The following is a 22,343-nucleotide window of genomic DNA, read 5'->3' as shown; positions in this document are numbered from 1 at the left end:
ACGTGGAGCCAGTGCAGCTCTCTCAAGAGTGCTCAGACTGACTGGTTCCTAGGTATCTTGAGAAGCAGTCTAGCTGTCGCATTCTGAACAACCTGTAGCCTATTGGTGACGTATTTAATTGACCCAAGGTATAGCAAGTTGCCATAATCGAGTCTCGAGACCACCAAGGCTTGTACCACTGTACTTCTTGAGTTCTCTGGGATTAGGCTCAGAATTTTCCTGATCATTGGGAGGATATCAAAACATAAACCCGCCAATTTTTTGGATTGCGTCTCCATAGTTAGATTCTGATCGCGCCACATACCCAGATTTTTTATGGAGCATTTCAGAGTTGGGGGGAGGACCCCAGTTTGCTGGCCAGGGGATCTCTAAGCGAGGGCTGAAATTGCTGCCCAGGATCATGAGCTTGGTTTTATCCCTGTTCAGCTTGAGACTACAATCAGCCATCCAAATTCCTATTTTTTCCAGACACGTAATTAGTTGCTTATATTTGGAATTATTAGAGTCAGCTATTGACACCACTAGTTGGGTGTCATCAGCATATGACACAATGGAGAGTCCAAACTCCTGCACTATATGGACCAATGGGCTCTTATATAGACATTAAAAAGGGTCGGGCTCAGAGAAGATCCATGAGGCGCTCCCCAAGGGGCTGAGAAAGTGTCTGACAAGATGCCGGCCTCCATACACTGAAAAGATCTGTTATTCATAAATGAGGCCACCCATCGGTTGGCTATACCTCTAATCCCAATGTTTTTGAGCCTATTGACAAGAATTTTGTGGTCTACCACGTCAAAGGCCGCACTTAGATCTAATAACACAATAGCTGCGGCCCTTTCCTGATCTAATATGCTTTTTAGTTTTTCGATGACCATAAGTAGAGCTGACTCTGTACTATGCTCCGGCCGACAGCCCATCTGGGTCTGGTGTAGAATGCCATTTTCTTCCAGAAACTGTGAAATAGCACTCTTCACATACTTCTCCGCGATCTTTCCCAAAATTGGCAGTAATGAGATCGTGCGATAGTTTGCCATAACCGCGGGGTCAAGTTGAGGTTTTTTAATAGTGGTTTTACGATGGCATGCTTCCACTCCTTAGGTACTATCCCTTTTTCAAGAGATAGAGAGATGAGGTTGGTCAGTTGCGTCAAAACACAATTCCCCCTTGAGCAAGAATGTAGGGTGGTGCAAGGTCTAAAGAGGACCCTGACTTAATGTTCTGTAAAAGGGAACCCGCCTGTTCTTAGCTTAATTTAGGGTATGAAAACATGGCTGGGGGGAGAGGGTTGTTGTTAGCATAGGTAGTAACAAAGGAAAGTCAGCAATAGGACCAAACATATCAGCAGAAGCATGAAAATACACTTCCAGGTTTTATATATTACGAAGGAAGCACCTGGCCTGAATGACGATATACCCACAATGCTGCCAAGGGCCAATTATGAAAAAGCCCCCGAGATCACCTTGCATGAAGTTTTGAATATAATAAATTAGCTTCCCTCCGGCAAAGCATTGGGATTAGATAAGCTACCGGGGGACCTCTTCCGGGAAGAACCAAAAATATGGGGACCCTACTTATGGGTTTTATTTAATGTTATCATGAAAGGTATGCTGATCCCTGAAACCTGGGCAGGGGCAGAAATCGTCCCCCTTTTTACAAAGGACTTCTGCCTGAAAACTACAGACCAATCAGTTTGATCAATGTCATGCAAAAACTGTTTGCACGTGTACTTCTTGATTGTCTCCAGGGGTGGATGGTGGAACACGAAATATTGAGCCCATATCAAGCCGGATTCAGAAAGAAAACTTCCACCGTCGACCAAATATATAGACTTCAACTCTTATTCTGGAAAACAGTGAGAATAAAGGGTGGCAGCCTCTATTTAATCTTTGTGGATCTGAAGACAGCCTTTGATTTGGTGCCCCAAGTAAAATTATAGGGGGTAATTAGAGACCTGGGGATCTTCCCTACCTCCTGAGTATGCTCATGAGATTGCACTAAGGTAACTTCGCCCAAGTAAGGTGTGGGAAAGGAGGTGAACTAACTTCCCGATTCTCTGTTGACAGAGGAGTAAGGTAGGGGTGTATGCTTGCACCCACCATGTTTTGCCTCTTTGTCAACGCATTGGTTGCTCAACTCACTGAAGTAAAGGACAATGACTCCCCGAAGCTAGCAAGCAGAAAGGTACCAGCAATGATGTTTGCAGATGGCACGCTTTTAATGTCAAGTTCGCCCATGGGCATCCAGAGGGTTCTTGATAGCTTTGATATCTTCTGTAACAACAGGCGGCTGGAGATTAACACCCAGAAGACCAAGTTCATGGTCTTCAACCCAGCCAATACATCCCGCCCTAACCCTTGTCTAGATGGCATGATGCTGGAGAGGGTGTCGGTATTAGAATATTTAGGTGTCACCCTGACAGAAAACATGGAGTGGGGGCAACAAGTAGCTGAAACCAGGCTCAAGCTTGCCCAGACTACCGGGGGAATTGTAAAATTATATAGAAATTTCTCCCACAAACCAACAGGGCTGATAACAGAGATTTATAAGGGCGCGCCAACATACGGGGCTGAATTGTGGGGTCACTGTTGTTCTAGCTACGTGAGCAATGTAGAGAATAGTTTTATGAGGCAGATTTTGGGTCTACCCTCCAGTACCCCCCTAATCCTATTGCAGCTGGATTTAGGAATTAGACCAATTGGGGATGAGATCGGTCTTAGACCCTCAACTTTTTGGCGCAGATTGTGGGTGACCCCAGAACTGGCAGTTTATCGGTCAGAATTAGAAAAGCTATTGAGTTGCCTGGGTGTAGAAAAAATCCCTTGGTTTGCATACGTAAAGTATAAATGCAGTAGGTTGGGAAAACCAAGTCTCTAGATTAATCCAGAGGAAGCGTGTCTTGCAACCTCACGCTTAGAATTGGTAAAAACTTATAGAATGAATAAACTTGCAGCCATCCAAGGGAGTTCGCCCTTAGGACACTTGACAGCCGAATTCCTAACAATGAAAGATGAGTATATAATAGATCCCTTCCTGGATGATATCCAACCAACCCTAGCAAGGAAATTAAACATCCAGTTTAGATTTGGTAATCTGCCGCTCCATGCCTTTTACTGCAAATGGTCAAAAACTGCCTTACGAGGTTGTCCTGCCTGCAATTGTGAGGAAGAGGCAGAGGCCAATGTCTTCTTTTTTTGCCCAGGTTACAAACCAGCAAGGCAGCGCTGGCTGATCCAGCTGTGCAGGAATTTAGAATTTGTGCACTGTGAGGAGGCATTTAGAGTCCTGAAGTTTGATACTCGCAAGCCCATTATTTTTGCTGTATCATGAGCTTTAATTTCAATGTGGCGCATGCGCTGGACCTTTTTAAATCTGTTTTCACAGTCTTAAACGCACACACTGTAACCATCTGCTAATAGTTTTACTTACATTTTTAATCCTCTAATGTCTCAAAATCCAAATCTGATGATGAAATACGTTTTTTTTCTCTTTATTTGTATGAGCAACTTTTTATCCTTGAGGTGGCCCTTCTTTTAAGGGGAAAGATTTATGATAGTTGGTTGGGAAGGGGTTTGTGACACAATTTACCCGGATCCACCATTTTATGACCTCTGCAATGCACTTTAACGCTGTTAAAACCATAAACATTTGTGTAGCCACCAATGATTGTTCTCATTTTAGATGGTGTTACGTGAAAGACATTTTCTTGTATGCATTTTTATGGTCCCAGTTGACCGAAATAAAGTCCTTTGGAATGGAATGGAATACATTTAAAATAATTTAATTATTTGCTTAAAAAAAGCTAGTTACCTGTATTTTTATTTAAAAAAGATAACTGAAATATTTTATCATTAAATATTTTCTTTCATTTAAAATAATTTTTTAACATTATGAGCCTAATTACGAAATTATTTTTTAATATTATGAGCCTAATTACGATGTCGGTCGGAGTTGCATCCGACCGACATTATTTTGGGGAAGGAACTGCCTGACCGTAGGACGACGGTTCCAACAACCCCATTGGGATGCGACCGCACATGGTGCGGTCGCAAACTTAAATTTTACAATGGGAGCTTGTGCGGCGGGCTGAAATGGCCCCCAGCGCAAGCTCCCATTGAGAAATGGAAGTTTGCACAGATCCCTGTACCATGTGGCAGGTACCATGAGGTGCCTGCCACATGGCCTCCAGGCCCAAATGCAGAGGGCCAGGGGCAGGGCCCTCCAAAGTTGGTTTCCGACAGCCAATCCATGTCGTAAAGGCCGACATGGATTGGCTGTCGGAAACCAACATCATAATCCCTACGGCGGAAACGCCATCCTTAAGGATTATGGTGCAGTACCGACTGATGGACAAGCTCCTTGAACTCGTCGCATTCCCCTCATTGTTTAAACTTCAACCACCCTCATCCTAATGCAGCTGCCGGAGTTTAAACCTACCATGTCGGTCGGAAAGCCTCCAACCAGCGGTCGGAGGCTTTCCAAACCACATTGTAATTAGGCCCTATGTGTATGTGTATATATATATATATATTTAAAATGTCATAATAAGTTACTTTTATTGTCTTTTTCCTCCTATTGAGCTCTATTTTAATTATCTGCCTCCATTATTTCGTATGGGAGGGTAATGCAGGATAAATGGCTGGCCATGTGTGGTTCGGAACTTACTGCTACTCCTTTTTAACAGTAGTACCTTGCACTCATAAATTGGGTCCACCTTTTGTTTCGGGGGTAGAGACATGTACGTCTACAATTTTGAGTAACTTTAAACTTGTTAATGGTGAAAAGCCAAAAGTTTGAAAGCTACTCAAATGTGTAGGAGTAAACTTTAATATGTAATTTAACCACAGGTGTAAGTTACCTTTTATAAATAGCCCAGTGTGTTTATGCTGTGCTCATGCTACTATTGTTCTTGAGTGACCCTATGAGAAGGGTAAAGATAAGTTTCAAAGACAAAAAGGAAATGGGAGGGCAGATAAATTACTTTCTGGAAAAGTTCTGGTAAGGTAAAATTCCTTGAGTCGTTACGAATTCCCATGTAACCACCCATAGGGTTTGACGCAACCCCTATAGAGGAATGCTTCGATTTCTCCAAACCTTTCTAACATTGCATGTGTGCTCGATTCTACAGCACACATCCTAATATGCAAATTTTTTAAAGTTTGTCTCTGCATAGTATTTTGTATTGAAAGGGTCCCCTTCCAGTAAAAAACCTATGCTAGACATAATGCAGGCACATTTGCATTATGGTGCAAAGGTGTATGCATGGCACTCGGCAGCCTGATTGTGCATGAGCGCTTTTCTGCTTCCTCCCTTTCATGCAATGCAGCACAGCAACTTTGGTTGCTGCATTACCTTGCGGGAGGCTTTAGTAAATACATCCTCCAGTGTCTCCCTCAGTGTTTTCCCAAAATATGACTCTGTGCACTACACTGTGAAATGACAAGCTGATCTATATACACTCTTTTCACAAAGATCTCTCTTTTAGTGAATCTTTGAAGATCTTCCTGTTCGGCTGATTTTATCTGCCATTTGTCTGATCTTCTGGTTCCAGCCACTGCCTCATAACATTTACTGTATTCCATTACCACCAATACATTCCATCTAGTGTATGTTGTGCTCTACACAAATATATAAAATAATATCAGAGATCTGATGGTTATCACAAAGTGGAAAACACAAACGGTGATGGGAGAAATGCTTGCAATTTGTATAACCACTGGCAAGCACTCAGGGGGGCATCCCAAACCATTATGCTTTTGTTCACCCCGCCATCTCAATTTAGACCCAGACATATGCAAATCAGTCTTAACCCTGCTCCTTATGGGAACAGTTGAGCCTGAGCTGCCAGGCCAGGTCGTCCCTGACCGGAGCACAGCAAACCAGAACCTGTTTTGCCCTAGTTATTGGCTCATCAGCCGGGTACAGCTTTGTTCCAGTGACACAGTGAGCATGGGACTTAAGTCTGGACATGCCTATGCTATCTAGGGTGCACATGAAAAACACAAAAGGTGATGGGAGGAATGCTTTCAATTTGTCTAACCGCTGGCAAGATCTCAGGGGAGCATCCCAAACCATTGTACTTTTGTTCCCCATGCCATCTCAGTTTAGACACAGCCATATGCAAATCAGTCTTGGCCCTACTCTTCAGGGGAAGACTGGGGTGGCGGCATGATGAATAAAAGAACGGTCTTTGGGATGCTACCACAAGTGATTGACACTGGTTAGACAAATTGGAAGCATTCTTCCCATCACCTTTTGTGTGTATCATGTACCACCCTAAGTGGCATGGGTACACCCAGACGTGGGTCTCATGCTAACTGTGTCACTAAAACCAGACTGTACCTGACTGATGAGCCCATAACTTGAGTGAAACCAGTTCAGGGAGGACCTCACCTGGCAGTTTCTGCTGGTTTGGTCCCATGAGCCGAAGGGTAAAGACTGATTTGCATATGGCTGGGTACAAACTGAGGTGGCATGGTGAACTAAAGAACGATGGGTTAGGATGCTACCCCAAGCAGTTGCCAATGGTTAGACATATTGCAAGCATTCTTCCCATCACCTTTTGAGTCTTTCATGTACTGTCCTAAGTGGCATGGGTATGCCCAGACATGGGTCCCATGCTCATTGGGTTATTGGAACCAAGCTATACCAGGCTGATGATCCTATAACTAGGGCAAAACCGGTTTTGGTTTGATTGTGTTCTGGTTCAGGGAGAACCTGGAACGGCAGTTTGGGCAGGTTTAAGACTGATTTGCATATGTCTGAGTCTTTACTGAGATGGCTTGGTCAGGAAAGGAACAGTGAGTTTGGAGGCAACATAGAGCAATTAGCAGTGGTTAGACAAATTGAATACATTCCTCTCAACACCTTTTGTGTGTCTCACAAATTGGAACAAAAAGATTCAGTCCATTCCTCACTAGCTCAGCATCCACATCCACTAGACTCACAACTAAGCATACCAGTCTGCAACATAGTATAACTTGCCACTCCACACCAGATCTCAGTACACCACACATAACTCACCATTTCCGATGTTCAACATATGACACCACAACATATTGCGCCATCAACACTACATTACATTACACCACATAAACCCACAATTCACAAGCCCATAATAGAGGAAGCAGTTACACAGCATCCAACACATTCTACTCCACATCATATCACAAATTTACAAAATGATAGTATATTAACTTCACATTCATAACAAAATATACAACAGTTTATCTCACCACTTTACAACATACCCAAAACACTTTTTCATCACCATCAAACATCACTTCATGACTCACCGTAGCACAGATTCCAACCACTTAATATTCCACACAGCATAACAAAAAGCACACTATTCACATTTCATAATTTAACAGGATACACTACGTCTCCTGGTACAATACCAGGCTACACACACTACACTATCTCTCTTCACACTGCACTACATCGCACAATGCATAACATACAGCAAACCAAGACACATAACATCTGATGACATCCTGATAAAAAGCTCCTGACAAAATGAAATTATACAGAACACTACACAATCCAGTGTGACAAAACATCAATCAGACAGCATGATAAAATATCACACCAACTTTACACCACATCATCGAACATCACTACAAATGTTACATACACCCAACATCTACACTACACATCTCAAGATCCCACCATTTCATCCCACTAAATATCCTACCACATCATACTATAACTTGGAAAACATTCACATGTATTACACCCTATCCCACCACTTCACACACATTTCTGCTAAGTTTTAAAATATTTTCAGTATTAAAAGGTATAGATGAAACGATACTCACGTTTTATGTTGACAAAAACAGGTGTAGAAGAGGTGTTGCCTAACGCATTTTGGGCTACGCAGTGGTAGACCCCGGCATCATCCATGACTGTACTTTCAATTTTCAGTGTTTTACCTTCCTGTGTCACTTTCCCGTTCTTATACCAAGTGAAATAAGTCTCTGTTGGGTTACTGCTCTTCGTCACACATAACAATTCCATTGGTTTTCCTTCCTCTGAGTCCTCTAATAGAACAGCATCTACACCTTTCGGAGCATCTGTGGTCAATGGGAAAATAAATAGTTATATTGCTGTCTGTAAGTGCTCAATAATCTCAAATGATTGACAGTGTCAACTCACTACTAGGATTATATTACTGGCTTTCCTTTGCATTTACACTTTCAAGGAGTAACCAATATGGGAATCTATAAGAAAATAGGCTTTTGCAGGTTTACCACAACGTTTTGTCTAATTTTGGACTACTATCTGCTGGTTTTTATCTTTAAGTGTGCAGTGGAAGAGGTGTGGCGCCACGGCCAGGGGGACTGACTCCGGTAACTGGGGATCACGGTTCGATCCCTGGTGGCAGATTAGCCCAGCACCATGTGACTCTGGGCAAAAGCTTGCTTAATCTTCCCAACGGCCCCCAGCGCCTAGAGACCCTTATGGGTGATTGTTCGCGCTTTACAAATGTGGATTATTATTATAATGTGGATTATTAGTAAGGCCTGCTGTCCAGACCTCAGTGACAGTGTTCTTTCACCTTCAAAATGGTATGCTTGATTGGATGACCCCAATCAGCATGTGCTGACTTACTTCTAAGTTCCTAGTATATGGTGCCCATGTACTCAGGGTATGTAGGGCTGGCTGTCCACACATGAGCTGCAGCACTGATTGTGCCACCCACAAAGTGAAAACACAACTTTCAGCTGCCATTACAGACTGAAAAGGCTGTGCATGCACTGCACACACGACTTTGCCACTACCACTAGTAAAAAGTACACAAGTCCCTTAACTATAAATATAAGCCTCCTCTAGGGCAAGAATATGAATCCCTAAGGCAAGGAGCTGTATATTGTTAAGATAGAAATACATTTTTGATATGTCTGCATAGACATTTCAAAAATCAAACAGTGACCTGACCTTCCAGGACTTCTTGGGGAATAGCGAAGGGCTTAACACTGCCAACTTTGGACTCCTCCTATACCGGGAAAGAAGCCCCTGCACTCACTAGAAGATTTTCCAAAAGTTACCTCCCTTCGCTACCTTTCTATTGCTCGAATTTGAAATCCCTTTAAAAACAGAAGACAAGAGGTGTTTGGCAAAACAGAAACAGTTGTTTAGTTAAACGTTGCGGCTGAGAGAACAGTTGAAGGCACAGGGTCTGAGGACTGTCTCAATTTACATACTGTTGGTATCCTTCCTGTATTCAAAATTTAGCAGGTTGTAAAAGTTGAGGCATATAATATATGGTGAGGAATGTTGGTTGTTGCTTTTGGAATCATAAATGAATTGTCTGATGGTTACACAAGTGGGTCTCTACCTTGCCTGGACACAACGTTGGCCAGTGAATACGTGTACTGAGGTCCAGCATGAGGAGCGTGTCATAACTATGTGTGCTAGGCCCTGATTGTCAATGGGCTCCTAACTCATGCGGCATCTGACTTTGTAGTGTTTTTAGGAATGTGCAGACCCCCACCAGCCATGTGCACTTGTGGTTGTAATCTCCCTCGGCCCTTTGTAATGTCACTGCACCTATCTGTAGGACTGATCAAGAGTTTCCTGCCTGAGCTTTAGCCTGTCAGCTACACACTCTCCCACCTTTGATCTATCAATTACCAATCCCCGGGCCTAAGTCTCAGGGCCTGCCTAACTACATATTGTGAGTCGAGGTTGATGTGGAGTTCACAATTGGCAGTTTTCTTAATAAAGACGATATTTCATTCTCATCAATGCATTTGTTGAATTGTCATTTCTTCTGGGACCTACTTTTCCTGACTACAGGAACAGCACCTCCAGAATCTTTATATGAGGCCTTGCCCTTGGCAACTGAACTCTTTGAGCTCAGATAAACCTCTGGGAGGTCATTACCAAGGAGACAATCTAGGGAGAGGTCTGAACTGACTACCACACAATGCCAGCTAAGTGAACCCTCTACCTCTAAAGTTACTAAAGCCACAGGCCTAACAGCAACTTCACCTGGGACAACCCTTACTCTTTCAGTCTCTCCTGGCAAATACTTTTCTGGAGATACCAGCCTGTCATGCATAATGGTGTGACTGGCACAGGTATCTCCCAGGGCAGTGACTGGGGTTCCATTCACCTTAATGGAGTGAAAGTTTTTACTACACTAAGGAACCATCAACTCACTCTCTCTACCCTTTTCTCAGTTAAAAACAACTAGGAAGTCTTTATCTGAGAAATAATCCTCTAAGGCTACACTGACAACTCCAGTGGTTGCCTTTTTCTTGGGGCAATCTGGGTCCCCTCTGTAGTGCCAAACCTCCTGATAATCAACAGGTGACCTTTTACCTAGTAGCTTGTTCCTGTCTCTTCGACATCAGGCTCTTAGTAGTTTACCACAATCTCGGTACCTGACACAGATAAACATGTTCTCAGGCACTGCATATTTATTCTGTATAAGGGTCACCACTTTTTTCATACTTAGCCAACAGGCCCGCTGTGCATGATCACATTTGTCTGGAAAAACATTATGATTGTTTTCAAAACATGCAACACACACAAACAAACACGCACACACACACACACGCACTCTTATCTGAACTGTATATGTTCATCTTCTTAGCACTATGGTAGAAATGTATCCACTGTTTACTATATTGGTACTTGCAATTTATTTCTTATGCTTCTGTCTCCTGATTGTTGCTGCAAATATGTTTTACACAATACTCACGCTGGACCAATAAATACTTATTGAAACTGCCTAACCATCATACTGTGTATTTTTCTGAGAATAAGTTAGCACAAGTAACTGAGCATAAAGTACTATACTGTTTTCCATGATCCCTGAGGAATCAGGGTTGTCATGTTCAGTGATTGCCAGAAACTACTTACACCGCTGTAAGATACAGGGGGGCGGTAGTGACTCTGTAGAGCTAGCTGGTCTAACCGCTGACGTATCCTGTGGGGATGTAGGGAAGTGGTTTGGACACAAAGCCTTCAGTTTAGGTCATCCAAAACATTCAGTTCCTAGGGATTCCTAGGAACTACATGATACTACCAGATGCTGGCATAACTTATCTGAGGAACAATTTGTCACAATTGCACACTCTACGGAGGCAGTGGTCACTGCAGTTCTGGACACACTTCGAGACTGCGCAGACAGACACTCTCCCCAGGCCCTGGTGCTTTTGGACTTGTCGGCCGCCTTTGACACGGTCGACCATAACATTTTGGTCGAGCGTGTCAGACAGGCCGGCATACAGGGCGTGGCGGCCTGCTGGGTGAGGTCTTTTCTGGAGGATCGCTCCCAAGCCGTGCGTCTGGGGGACTTGACTGGTGTTAAACAGTCCATCTCATGTGGAGTGCCACAGGGTTCTTCCCTGTCACCCCATCTTTTTAACATATACACACTCCCCCTCATACAAACCTTGAGGGACAAACAGGTGAGAGTCTTTAATTATGCAGACGACCTGCAACTTCTCTTTACCATTGACAACTCTGAAGAATCCGTAAGTCATTTCCAGTCAACCATGAGGTTTATTAAATCCTGGATGGATCAAAATCAACTGAAACTAAATCCAGGTAAAACCGAATTGGTACTGACTGGGGACAGTGCCAAGTACTGGGGCCCTCACTATTGGCCTTTAGACCTGGGTCAAGCTCCGCAACCCTCACCATCGGCCAAAACGCTTGGAGTCATTGTGGACAGCGACCTTTCACTAAAAGCACAAGTAGGACAAGTGGTCTCCAAGTGCTTTTATCAGCTAAAAAAAATTAGGAAGGTCAGGCGATTTTTAACGCCAGAAGCTATTACCCAGGTTGTGATCGCCACTGTTCTGTCCCATCTGGATTACGCGAATGCCATCTACTTGGGTCTCCCAAACTATTTACTCAAGCGTCTCCAGATGGTGCAGAACCATGCTGCTAGGCTGATCCTGAAGCAGCCTAGGTGGCAGGCGGCTACTCCTCTTCTTATTAAGCTGCACTGGCTTCCGGTCATGCAACGCTGTTTCTTCAAAGCAGGTTGTATGATCTTTAAGTCACTACACGGTAAAAGCCCTAAATTTATTAATCAACTAATCTCCAGATATGTTCCCTCTCGTAATCTTCGCTCACTCCACTTAGGCCTTCTTCAAATCCCTCCCTTTAAACTCAAACGCTCTGGTGGACGTAGATTTGCTACACTGGCCTCCTGCCTATGGAACACCTTTCCCCTGGAAATCCGGTTCTGCCAAAATCTCTTACTCTTCCGGAAAACGCTGAAGACATGGCTCTTTAGACAAGCTTTTTAATCCAGTTCTTCCGCCATTGATTGTGTTACTGTCAAGTTAGCGCCAAGAAACTAATCAGTGTTAGCGCGCTTAATAAATGATTTAATAACATAATAACATAACAATTTGTCACAATGTGTTCTTTCACAATGAAATTGTACAAGCCCTCAGAAGAATCAACCTTTCAGCCAGCCCTCCAGTAACTTAACAGATGCATTCACAAAGTCAGGGTTCTGCCCGCCTAGAGAGATGTGTGAATGACTCCCAGGCTAGGATCTAAGACTATTGCCATACTGCAAGTGTGACCTCCTCCCCACAGGATGAGCTGCAAAGGGTGTTAGCCCAAAAGGCAGGCATCAAAGATAATGCCGTCTTTGAAGGGCAGCTGTGCTAACACTCCAATCAGGAAGCCTTTTGTTCCCCTAGACAAGGTAGAGCCAGTGCCAAGGAAGCGAAAACCGGTTTCAGAACTAGTTTTCTTTGGTCGTATAGACCATTGTAGCCACACCTCTGGGAACTGGCTACCAATTTCCTCACACTCGAGGAAGACTTCAGCCATATTATTTGTCACATGCGAGCTGAACTCTGGGATAGCCAGATGCCACACAACACCAGAACTGTGTCACCAGATAGGATGGAACATACTAGCCCATAGGCTAGTGACCTCGTTGTCCCCTATGGGGCACTTTACTGGCATATAATGGGCACCCTTGGTACTCACTGGATTTGGAACAAGGTCGGGAAGACGAACACTTTGCACCTGTTGGAAGCACACAAGAAGAGGATGCGACGTTGGTGCAACTGCCCCTGCTGCACCATGGGCTTACAGAGTTTGGACATTGTTCTGCATGCCTGGCTCAGGGAAATTTTGATTCCTAGCCCCGATCCAAAGCAGAGACTCCAAGGGTCAGTTGGTTGGCCTGCTAGAACGGCACTGAGGACGTTAAAGCTGGAAAAGCCAATCTGTAGTCTGGTAGTCACAGCATCTGTTTTGCCACAACTGGATGCCAGACACTTTAACAAACAGTTTGGAGATAGCCAAACGCTGCACCCAAATCTGCTGGACTTGTGGATGTTGGTTGTGACCAGATTCGTCCACTCCAAGAGACACTAGCCCTCACCCAAGGTTTGCACCTTCACTGTTGTGTTGCAAGAGCAAATTGGCAGCCCTTTGACCCCTACAAAAAGGACGTTGTGGACCCCCAAGACCCATGGCTGGAGTCACGCCCACTCACCTGTGGACTGAGGACTAGACCAGACTTTTTTAAAAACTTTATTTTAATTGATTATCAAATAACAGAGACATATGTTTCATCCGTTACAGTTGTCTTTGGTAATTACATCATATATACACTGTTATCATGCAAATCTCACATTGTAATGAATGAAGGCACCTTACAATGTCATTAGCGCAATACTGTAATAAATACAATACATTTCATACAATTTTCAACAGACCGATCAAATGTCTAAATGTCCCTTCCATGTCTGTCGAAGCAGCAGACCCTGGCCATCAATCCGCTGTCGTCTTTATCCTAGAATAACAGAAGGTGCTGACTTGGTGAGAGTAAGGTGGTGTTAAATACAGCAGTGCAATATAGAGCCTTATATGACTTATCAGTGTGGAATCCAAATGACCTATCCTATACCAGTGGGTACTATCCCTGAGCTGGACTGGGAAGCGGAGAAGTTGCATTGGGTGTCAATATATACCTTCTATGGGCCCCAGATATCTTTGGGGCGGGCTGTGCTGGGTAACAGGCTAGAGTAGATCTCACTATTTGTACTGCAGTGCGCTAAACTATTTAACAAGCTTTGCGACGTGGGAGAAACTTTGCTGCCCCAGTGTATCAATATCTCTCTTTTTTACCAAGAGAAGGCCAAGGGATTCTGGTTTCTGGACTGTTTTAGGAAAGTTAACCGTGTAGCCCAACAGTGCCACTTCCAGAATAGTAACCAGTGTGAGCCCAATAATGTTCCCTAATGTTTTGTGCACCCCTCCCAGTATGGGTGTATGCGGTGGCAAGCACAGGTCAGATGGGCAAAATCAGCGTGCTGAGCGCCGCATTTCCAGCTTGTGTGTGGCCTATTGGGGTCACTTTTATGCAGTTCTGCCGGTGTCATGTAAATTCTTCGGAGAAACTTATAGTGTAATAATTTATGGTGACTGTTCAATTAAATGACCTTTGTGGCTTTACAGCAGACGGTCCACTGGTCGTCCTTAATTGGTCGCCCCAGATCAGCCTCCCACTCCGCTCGGAGCCTGTCTATGATAGGGACATGTGCTATGCATAGTTTATAAAATTTGGAAATTATGTGTGTTCCACTCTTATTCTCAATGAGGCGAGACAGTGGTGCAAATGAATCAGGCTCCAACGAAAGCCAACGATCGTGGCTCTTAATGCTGAGTATAGTCTCTTGAGAACAAATTAGTCCATGAACGTGGCCTCTTGGAAACAAGCGTCCTCAGTGGCCAAAAAGATATGCCCGCCCGGGTACAAATCACCTATCGTTATAATGTCAAACTTAGTCAATGTGCGTTGCACAATTTTCTCACCTGTTATGGGGAGCCAACGGGCATTCGGAAGCGGAAGGGCCGATGAGTATAAAACTGAAGTGCCAGTGTAGCGGTGGAGCCTGCTCCAAGCCCAGCTGCTGGTCAAAACCGTTTGTATGTCGACTGGACTCCTGGGTTCGCCCTTGGGTAAAACAGCCACCAGTCGCTCATGGAGGACAAAATCGGCCTCTGGGCACAGAAATGGGATCCTTGTGTCTGGGTGGTACCAAGCAAAGGCGTAACTACACTGTGCCACTAAGTAGTATAAATAAAAGTCCGGCACTCCAAATCTGCCCCTATCATATGGTAAAAGGACTCGACCAGACTTCACCTTACACAGCATCAGAAGCATCCATTGAGCATCTTTAAGCCAGCATCCCTCAGCATCAGGACCACTCCATAAAAGTCTGTGGTGGTTTTCCTGTAAAGTTTGGAACTCACTCTAAAAAGGCTCTGGTGGCCATGTTACTGCCCATAGATTCCTTTTAGCACTCTTAGACTTCTATCCTGTTTCACTTGGTTTGCCAACCTGGGTCGGAGTCACCAAACTCAGTGTTACAAACTTTTCAAAAGATTACAATGTTTTGCCTTGCCAATGCTTCTTTAGTGTTGATGTCAAAGTTATAAAATGCTTTACAAATTTTAGACATCAAGGACTCTAAAAACTCATAATAATATGCTCTATTTCTTTATTTTTCAATTGTTGTTGTGTCTCTTTCTTGTTGTGCGACGTTCTTATTCTGTTTTTTGGTGCTGAGCCTTGCTGCTAGGAGCCACAGCTACACAGGGTTGAGCTTCAGGTTTTCACACAAGCCTGGAACCAAGGTTTTGCAAGTGTATTGAATAAAAAGGTTTCACCCACTTATCATATAATACAGCCAGAGCCTCACAGAATCTATTTGGCATGAGCTTTTGTCTGCAGGAATCTTTGGTGGGCCTGCACAATTTTATCACTTACATTTATATGTTGCTTTCACTCAGTGTTTCAGCCATATTCAGTAGTATGTCAGATTGCTTTTAACAAAAATATTGTCTGATAAATATGGGCCCTATATATTGTGTACAAAAATATTGGATGTAGATATTCTATTATTACCAGGGGTGATATTTTTGTAAATAACATTTAGGATATTTCTGTTAGACAATCATTTGGTTACTATAGGCTGGTACCATGTCTCCCGGTTGGTCAAATAGGGTAGCATTTCAGCCAATTGGCCAAACAGTGTCATAGGCCCATGCAAAACAGCTGTGCTACTGATGAAATTCCAACAACCATGCTGTCCATACATTCCGGAGCACCCTCAGAACCCTTTTCTCATCACATCTTCATCAAAAGACTGTTCCCCATTAGCGCAGCTTTCCTCCCCATTATGAATGACTCAATCATCTCAGCCACCATCCCGAATGCCTGGAAACATGTCACAGGGCTCCATCTCTTCAAGAAACCCTCATGAGACACGAAGATGCTAGCCACCTACTGGCCTACCCTCCATGCTGCTCTCCCTGGCAAAAGTCATGGAAAAGAATATAGTCAAATGCCTCGCACCCACTACACAGACAAACCACCTCCTTGACACCACTCAGTCCAGATTCAGGCCCATACACAGTACAGAGACCACACTGATCACTGACACAGATAGCATCTGGAAGATCATGGCTAGAGGTGACACCGTGGCCCTCTTCCTAATGGATCTTTTCACATTACTCAAAACTGTCTCCCACCCCATGCTCATCCAATGACTGCATGAAGCCTGCATCTAAGGTCCCAAACTTTTCTGGATTTGCTCGTTCCTTAAAGGCCTCACCAAGTCAGTCAGCCTGGCCCGTTCACCTCGGATATCGTAACCTCATCTGCAGAGTCCCACAAGGATCCTTACTCAGCCTCACTCTGTTCAACATCTATGTGACCCTATACACCATCAGCATCCGCACCCAAGGAATCAACATCATATCCTGTGCTGATGACACCCTGCTCATACTCTCCCTCTCCAACAAGATGCCAAACGTATCTCCACCTGTATAACCGGAGTCATCAGCTGGATAAAAACCAACTGCCTCAAGCATAACACACACAAGACAGAAGTATTAATCTTAACGCAAAGACACCTCGTTCTGGGACTCCACCTATTGACCTACCAAACTCGAACCCACAGCCGTACTGGCAACCCAGACAAACAATCTTAGAATAGTAATCGACAACCAATTCACCAGCACCAGCCAAGTTATGCCGACTCAATGCCCTGCTTTGACAAACTCAAATTGCTCAAGAAGATATTCAAATGGCTTCCCACCAAAACTTGCAGAACTGTCACCCAAGCCCTCATCACCACCAATTTGAACTACTGCAATGCACTCTGTTGCAATCAACGCTCAACTGACCAGAAGGGTCCACACCATACAAAACTCAGTGGTCAGGCTCAACCTGAAACTCCCACCCTGCATTCACATCACCCAAGACCTCAAAGTGCTCTGTTGACTCCCAATCTATAAATGAGCACTATTCTAACTTCTAACACACCCATACAAAGCCATTCAAAACATTGTCTGCACATACCTTAACAACCACATCAACTGCCACAAACCTAGCAGACACCTCCACTCAGTTAGACTCCTACTCACACTCACACATTCGCGTATGCAGTATCAGACCTAGTGGTTATTCCTTTGTCTACCTTGCTCCTAAAACCTGGCACATCAGAGCCTCCTCCTCAGTTCTTGAATTCTGCAAGAAACTCAAGACCTGGCTCTTCACCTAGTCCCGACCCTGCCTTGGCCCATACAGCTCCTGCTTCAGGGCCAAGATACTGTCAAAGGGGAGTTGTCCACTATGAAAATACACATAACATAACAAATAGCAGATCATGGTCCTGTTCCCCAATGTGAATGAATTTACAAATGCAAAGACCAAAAATCTGTTCTTTTATCCAGCTGCACAAAGTAAACATGATACTATGCTCACCTTCTACATGGGCAGGAGGATGGCCATTCCACTGTACAACTCGCTGCTCTACAATATTTGACTCCACTGTATGAGACACAATGCCACTACACGATATAACACTTTAATACAGTATACAATATGCTACTACACTCTTCTCTTCTCCATTTGAATCCAATCTACAATTCTCCAGTTTGTGACAATAGATTTTACAACACTCTCTTCCACTGTACTGTATGACACTCCATATAACAACTCTTCACTTGTGACCCTGGACTTTATGCTTGGAAACACATTTTTATTAAAATATTTACAAAAAATTGAAATTCAATGAAAAAAACAAACGTTAAAGCTTTTTAATAGTTAGGAAAATGTAGTTTCCCTATACAATCTAAGTTTAAACTACATAAACTTTAAAAATTCTAAAGCTATAGTTACAACTACAACACCTTCAAATTATTATAAGTAGCGGACCTCGTTACACCCTCTTTTCAGCTCGCTAACCAGACAACACTAACTATAACTCACCATTCTACCATGCACTGTGTTGTGACAAATAACCTAATTGGAAAATGTATATGTTTTGTCATGAATTATATGATTTTACATGCTATAAATGTTATATTATGCAACGGTATAAACAGTGCATGGAAAAGGCATGAGTTATAGTTAATGTAGTGTGGCGAGTGAGGTGACAAGACTGTGTTCGGAGGTGCGTGACTTACCGTAATTTGAAGGTGGTACATAAGTTATAATTTGAAGTTAGAATAATAACTTTACAGTTTTAATGTTTGTGTATATTCATTTAGGTTTGTAAAGAAATACTTGATAATATATTGCTAAGTATGAATTGTCCTCAATCTTTTTTTTCATTGTTTGTTAGTGGTTTGTATTTTTTAATAAAAATGTGTTTCAAATTGCAGTGTGGAGTCTTATTGATTGGAGTGTCTTAAAGTGGAGTGTAGTACAGTATAGTGAAGGAGTGTGTCATAGTCTTGTGTCGTGGAGTGGAATATTGTAGCGTGGAATACAGTGGAATCAAGTAGAGTGGAGTGACGTAGCATACACCAGTGTAAAGTGCTATACAGTGAAGTGTCGTCTCGTGAAGTGGAGTATTTTCGAGTGAAGCATTGTGTTCTACAGTGTGCTGGTGTATCGAACAGTAGAGCTGTGTGTTGCACAGTGGAGTTTCGTCAACTGGAGAGTCATTTAACGGAGTATGGTGGAGTGGAGTGTCATTGAGAAGAGTGTCACAGAGTGCAGTAGAGTGTTGTCGAGTGTAGTGGCATACAGTGGATTTCAGTGGAGTAGAGTGTCGTATAGTTTAATGTTGTTGAGTGCAGTATCATGCAGTAGAGTGGTGGAGAGTATCGCACAGTGTAGAGTTGAACAGAGTAGCATCATTATTTGTGAGAAAACAGTGCATAGTTGAGTGGCGGGTTATAATTAGTGTTGTCTGAATAGTGAGCTGAAAAGCGTGTGTAACGAAGTTCGCTACTTATAATAATTTGTAGGTGGTGGATACATTGTGAATTAAAGTTATAAGTATAACTTTAGAATTCCTAAAGTTTGTGTACTTCAACTTAAATTGTATAGGGAAAATATGTGTTCCTAACTATAACAAAGCTGTAACATGAGGTTTTTTTCTTTGAATAATTTTTTTTTTTTACATTTTAAGAAAAATATGTTTGAGTCCAGTGTCGCATGTGGAGAGCTGGTATGTGGAGTGTCATACAGTACAGTGCAGGAAAGTGTTGTAAAGTCTATTGTCACAGACTGGAGTATTGTGGATTGTAATTGAGTGGAGTAGCATATCATACGGTATAGTAAAGTGTTATATAGCATAGTGGCATTGTGTCTCATATAGGGGAGTCAAGTATGATAGACTGGAGCTGCGGGTTGTATAGTGGAATGGCCTGTGGAAGAGTAGATTAGAGTGTCGTAAACTTTTAGAGTGGAGTAGGGTGAAGTAGAGTGTCATAGAGTGGAGTATCTTCAAGTGGAGTGTCATAGAGTACAGAGAAGGAGAGTGTCATAGAGTGGAGTTCCGTCTCATTTAGTGAAGTGGCATATCGCAAAAAGAAGTTGGGTGGGGTGTTGTTGAGTGTCAAACAGTGTAGTACAGTGGCAACGGGACCAAGCTCAAGGCACGTACCGTGCTGGGTCACTTTTTTTAATTGATACCACGGCCGTGAGAAAGTCGTCTAAGACAAAACATGTCAGCTGTTTCATCTTTTGACACTACTGAACTTTGGATGGTTATGGACCTGCTACACTGGCAGACCATGAAGAAATACCTGTGTAGTGCTCTGGTAGTATCAATGTACTATAATTAGGTAATGGCTGTTTTTCTGTTTTTAGAGATTGAAAAGGCAGCCATATTGTTTGTACTACACTTTGACTGTGTTCAGTGTTAGGGCCTCAGATATAGTTAAGTAGTAGGGGTAGATTTACAAGCCCCTTGACTTGCCAGTACGTCACTTGTTGTGTCGCACCGGCAGCTCATTTCTCTGCCCCATATTTACAAGGACAGGAAAAGCCACCGTACATGGCTTTTCCTGTCCTTGTAAATACGGCCCCTTTACATGCAGAACTTTGCGTGAAAGGGGAGTTCCATGGGTGTTGCTGTGGGTGTTCCCACGCAACACCCATGGAACCAGACACATTTCCAGATTTACGAGGAATCGTGAACCTGGAAATGTGTCAGTATGGGTGGCGTAGCGAGGCTCAATGAGGAGAAATGTTTTCATTTCTCCTCGTTTCTTTCCTCTATCAATGTGTGCTGCATTTTACAGCACGCATTGATAGATGAAAATGCCTGTAGTGATTGTTTTGTGCAGGATGGTTCTCTTTACTGCACAAAAACAATCTCCATATGACGCAGACATCCATGCACCATGGTGAAAGGGTGCCTGCACCGGAGCATGGTAGCTGTTTGTGAGCCAGCACATGGGAGAGCACAGGAATGTGGCAAATCATTGTAAATATGTCACATTCCTGTGCTCTGAAAGTGCTGCAGCGTGGCACAGCCAAAGGGCTTGCAGTGCCGCGCTGCGGCACCTTCTTGTAAATCTGCCCCTAGGTTCCTACCTATTGCCACTTTAATAAAGTGGTAAAACCTGCTACTTACCAGGATTACCTCCACTTTAATAAGTTTAATAAAGTGGTAGTAGGTAGGGAAGTGTATTTATATGTTTTTTAAATATATTTTTACAAAGTTTGCGTTTATGTACCGCAGTAGTATCACAAGATTTTGTAGAATTTCACAAGAGTACTGCGGTAATAGATATCACTAGGTTTAAATGCCTTATAACTTAAAAAATACGTATCATACTTAACTGCAGTACCCAAAAAGCATAATCTCGGCACTATATTGTATAATACTGCCAAATTTCATGTAGATCCATTCAGCTGTTTTTGCGCCACGTCAAATACAATAGTCTATGGAAAATTCATTGGTGGAAAAATGCATTTGGTAACCCCTTTTATCTTCGCACCCATGAGCGAATCACAACATAAATGTACATCATCTCAAAGTGTAGAAAATGCTATAGGTCTGAAAAGTGCTGTGGTGATTTGTTAAATGGGTGGAAAGTTATTAGGGAGCTACAATCCAAGGAATTCCTATCTTTGGGAATACTAACTATAAATATAGAGTGTCAATCAGATTTAATGTGGTTTCTTTCTTTTTATCTATTGTATTTGTTATGCTTTTTTATAACTTTACATAATTATATGTCCATAAATGTGTTTTTGGTAGTTTATGTAATAATTCTGAAACCTTACATAAGCAATCTAGTTTATCTTCTGGGCTTCCTTGCTATGTTGATAGGATTATGCCACATATAAAACCTGATGTGAATAAAGGCCATCATTGTTGTTATAAAAATTAAGATTATTATTTTTTTCATTGTAGGTAATTATCAATTCCTCCATATACTAGTTTATGTAGCTCAGGATTGGTTATGTTTCCATTTTATTGCACAGAAGTATATGAGGAAGATGTTTTTCTTTGACGTGCATGCAAAGAAAACCTATGTAGAGTACGATATTGTTTATTTTTTATGTATTTGTTTATAGATTCCCATTAGCATGTGGCCATAAATGGTTCTTTCAGTTGTTTATGTTGTAAACCTGAAGCTTTGCATATACAGTCTAGTTCAATCTTTGAGTTTCCTTTCTACTTTTAGTAGAGTTGTTCTACATATAAAGGCCAAAGTGAATGAAAGGTAATCATTATTATTGTTATAAAAAATGAGATTATTGTTTTTTTCCAGGTGACCAGTTATCCTGCCCTCCAAACAGTAGTTTTTGTGGGTCACTGCTAGGCCATTTTTTCATTTTATTGCACAGCATGAGAAATATGTTTTTTGTTTGACTTGTTGGGTCACTTTTATTCTGTGAGTCAGGAAGCATGCAAAGAAGATTTATGTAGATTAAGATGTATTCCATTATACTTTTCATAGGTTTCCATCACCATGTGACCATATATTGGTCTTTTGGTTGTTTATGTAGTACATCTGAAACTTTACATATGCAGCCTAGTTTATTTTTTTTAGCTTTCTTTCTACTTTTAGTAGCATTGTGCTACAAGATATCG

The 22,343-nt window shown here is 42.6% G+C and overlaps 1 protein-coding gene across 2 annotated transcripts in view; it reads right to left on the bottom strand.

Moving 5' to 3' along the window:
- The window catches only part of LOC146809074 (B-cell receptor CD22-like), a 594,248-nt gene that overhangs the window by 40,869 nt on the left and 531,036 nt on the right, over positions 1-22,343 (bottom strand). For both annotated transcript variants that reach the window (XM_085615881.1, XM_085615880.1), the window contains one exon: positions 7,818-8,072. In XM_085615881.1, the coding sequence (XP_085472007.1) occupies positions 7,818-8,072 (255 nt within the window). The remainder of the gene's footprint in view (positions 1-7,817; positions 8,073-22,343) is intronic.

The sequence above is a fragment of the Triturus cristatus genome, chromosome 7 (genome assembly GCF_964204655.1).
Source record: "Triturus cristatus chromosome 7, aTriCri1.1, whole genome shotgun sequence".
Lineage (NCBI taxonomy): Eukaryota > Metazoa > Chordata > Amphibia > Caudata > Salamandridae > Triturus > Triturus cristatus.
Note: the sequence above shows the minus strand (reverse complement) of the source record. Positions and strands in the feature narration are given on the sequence as shown.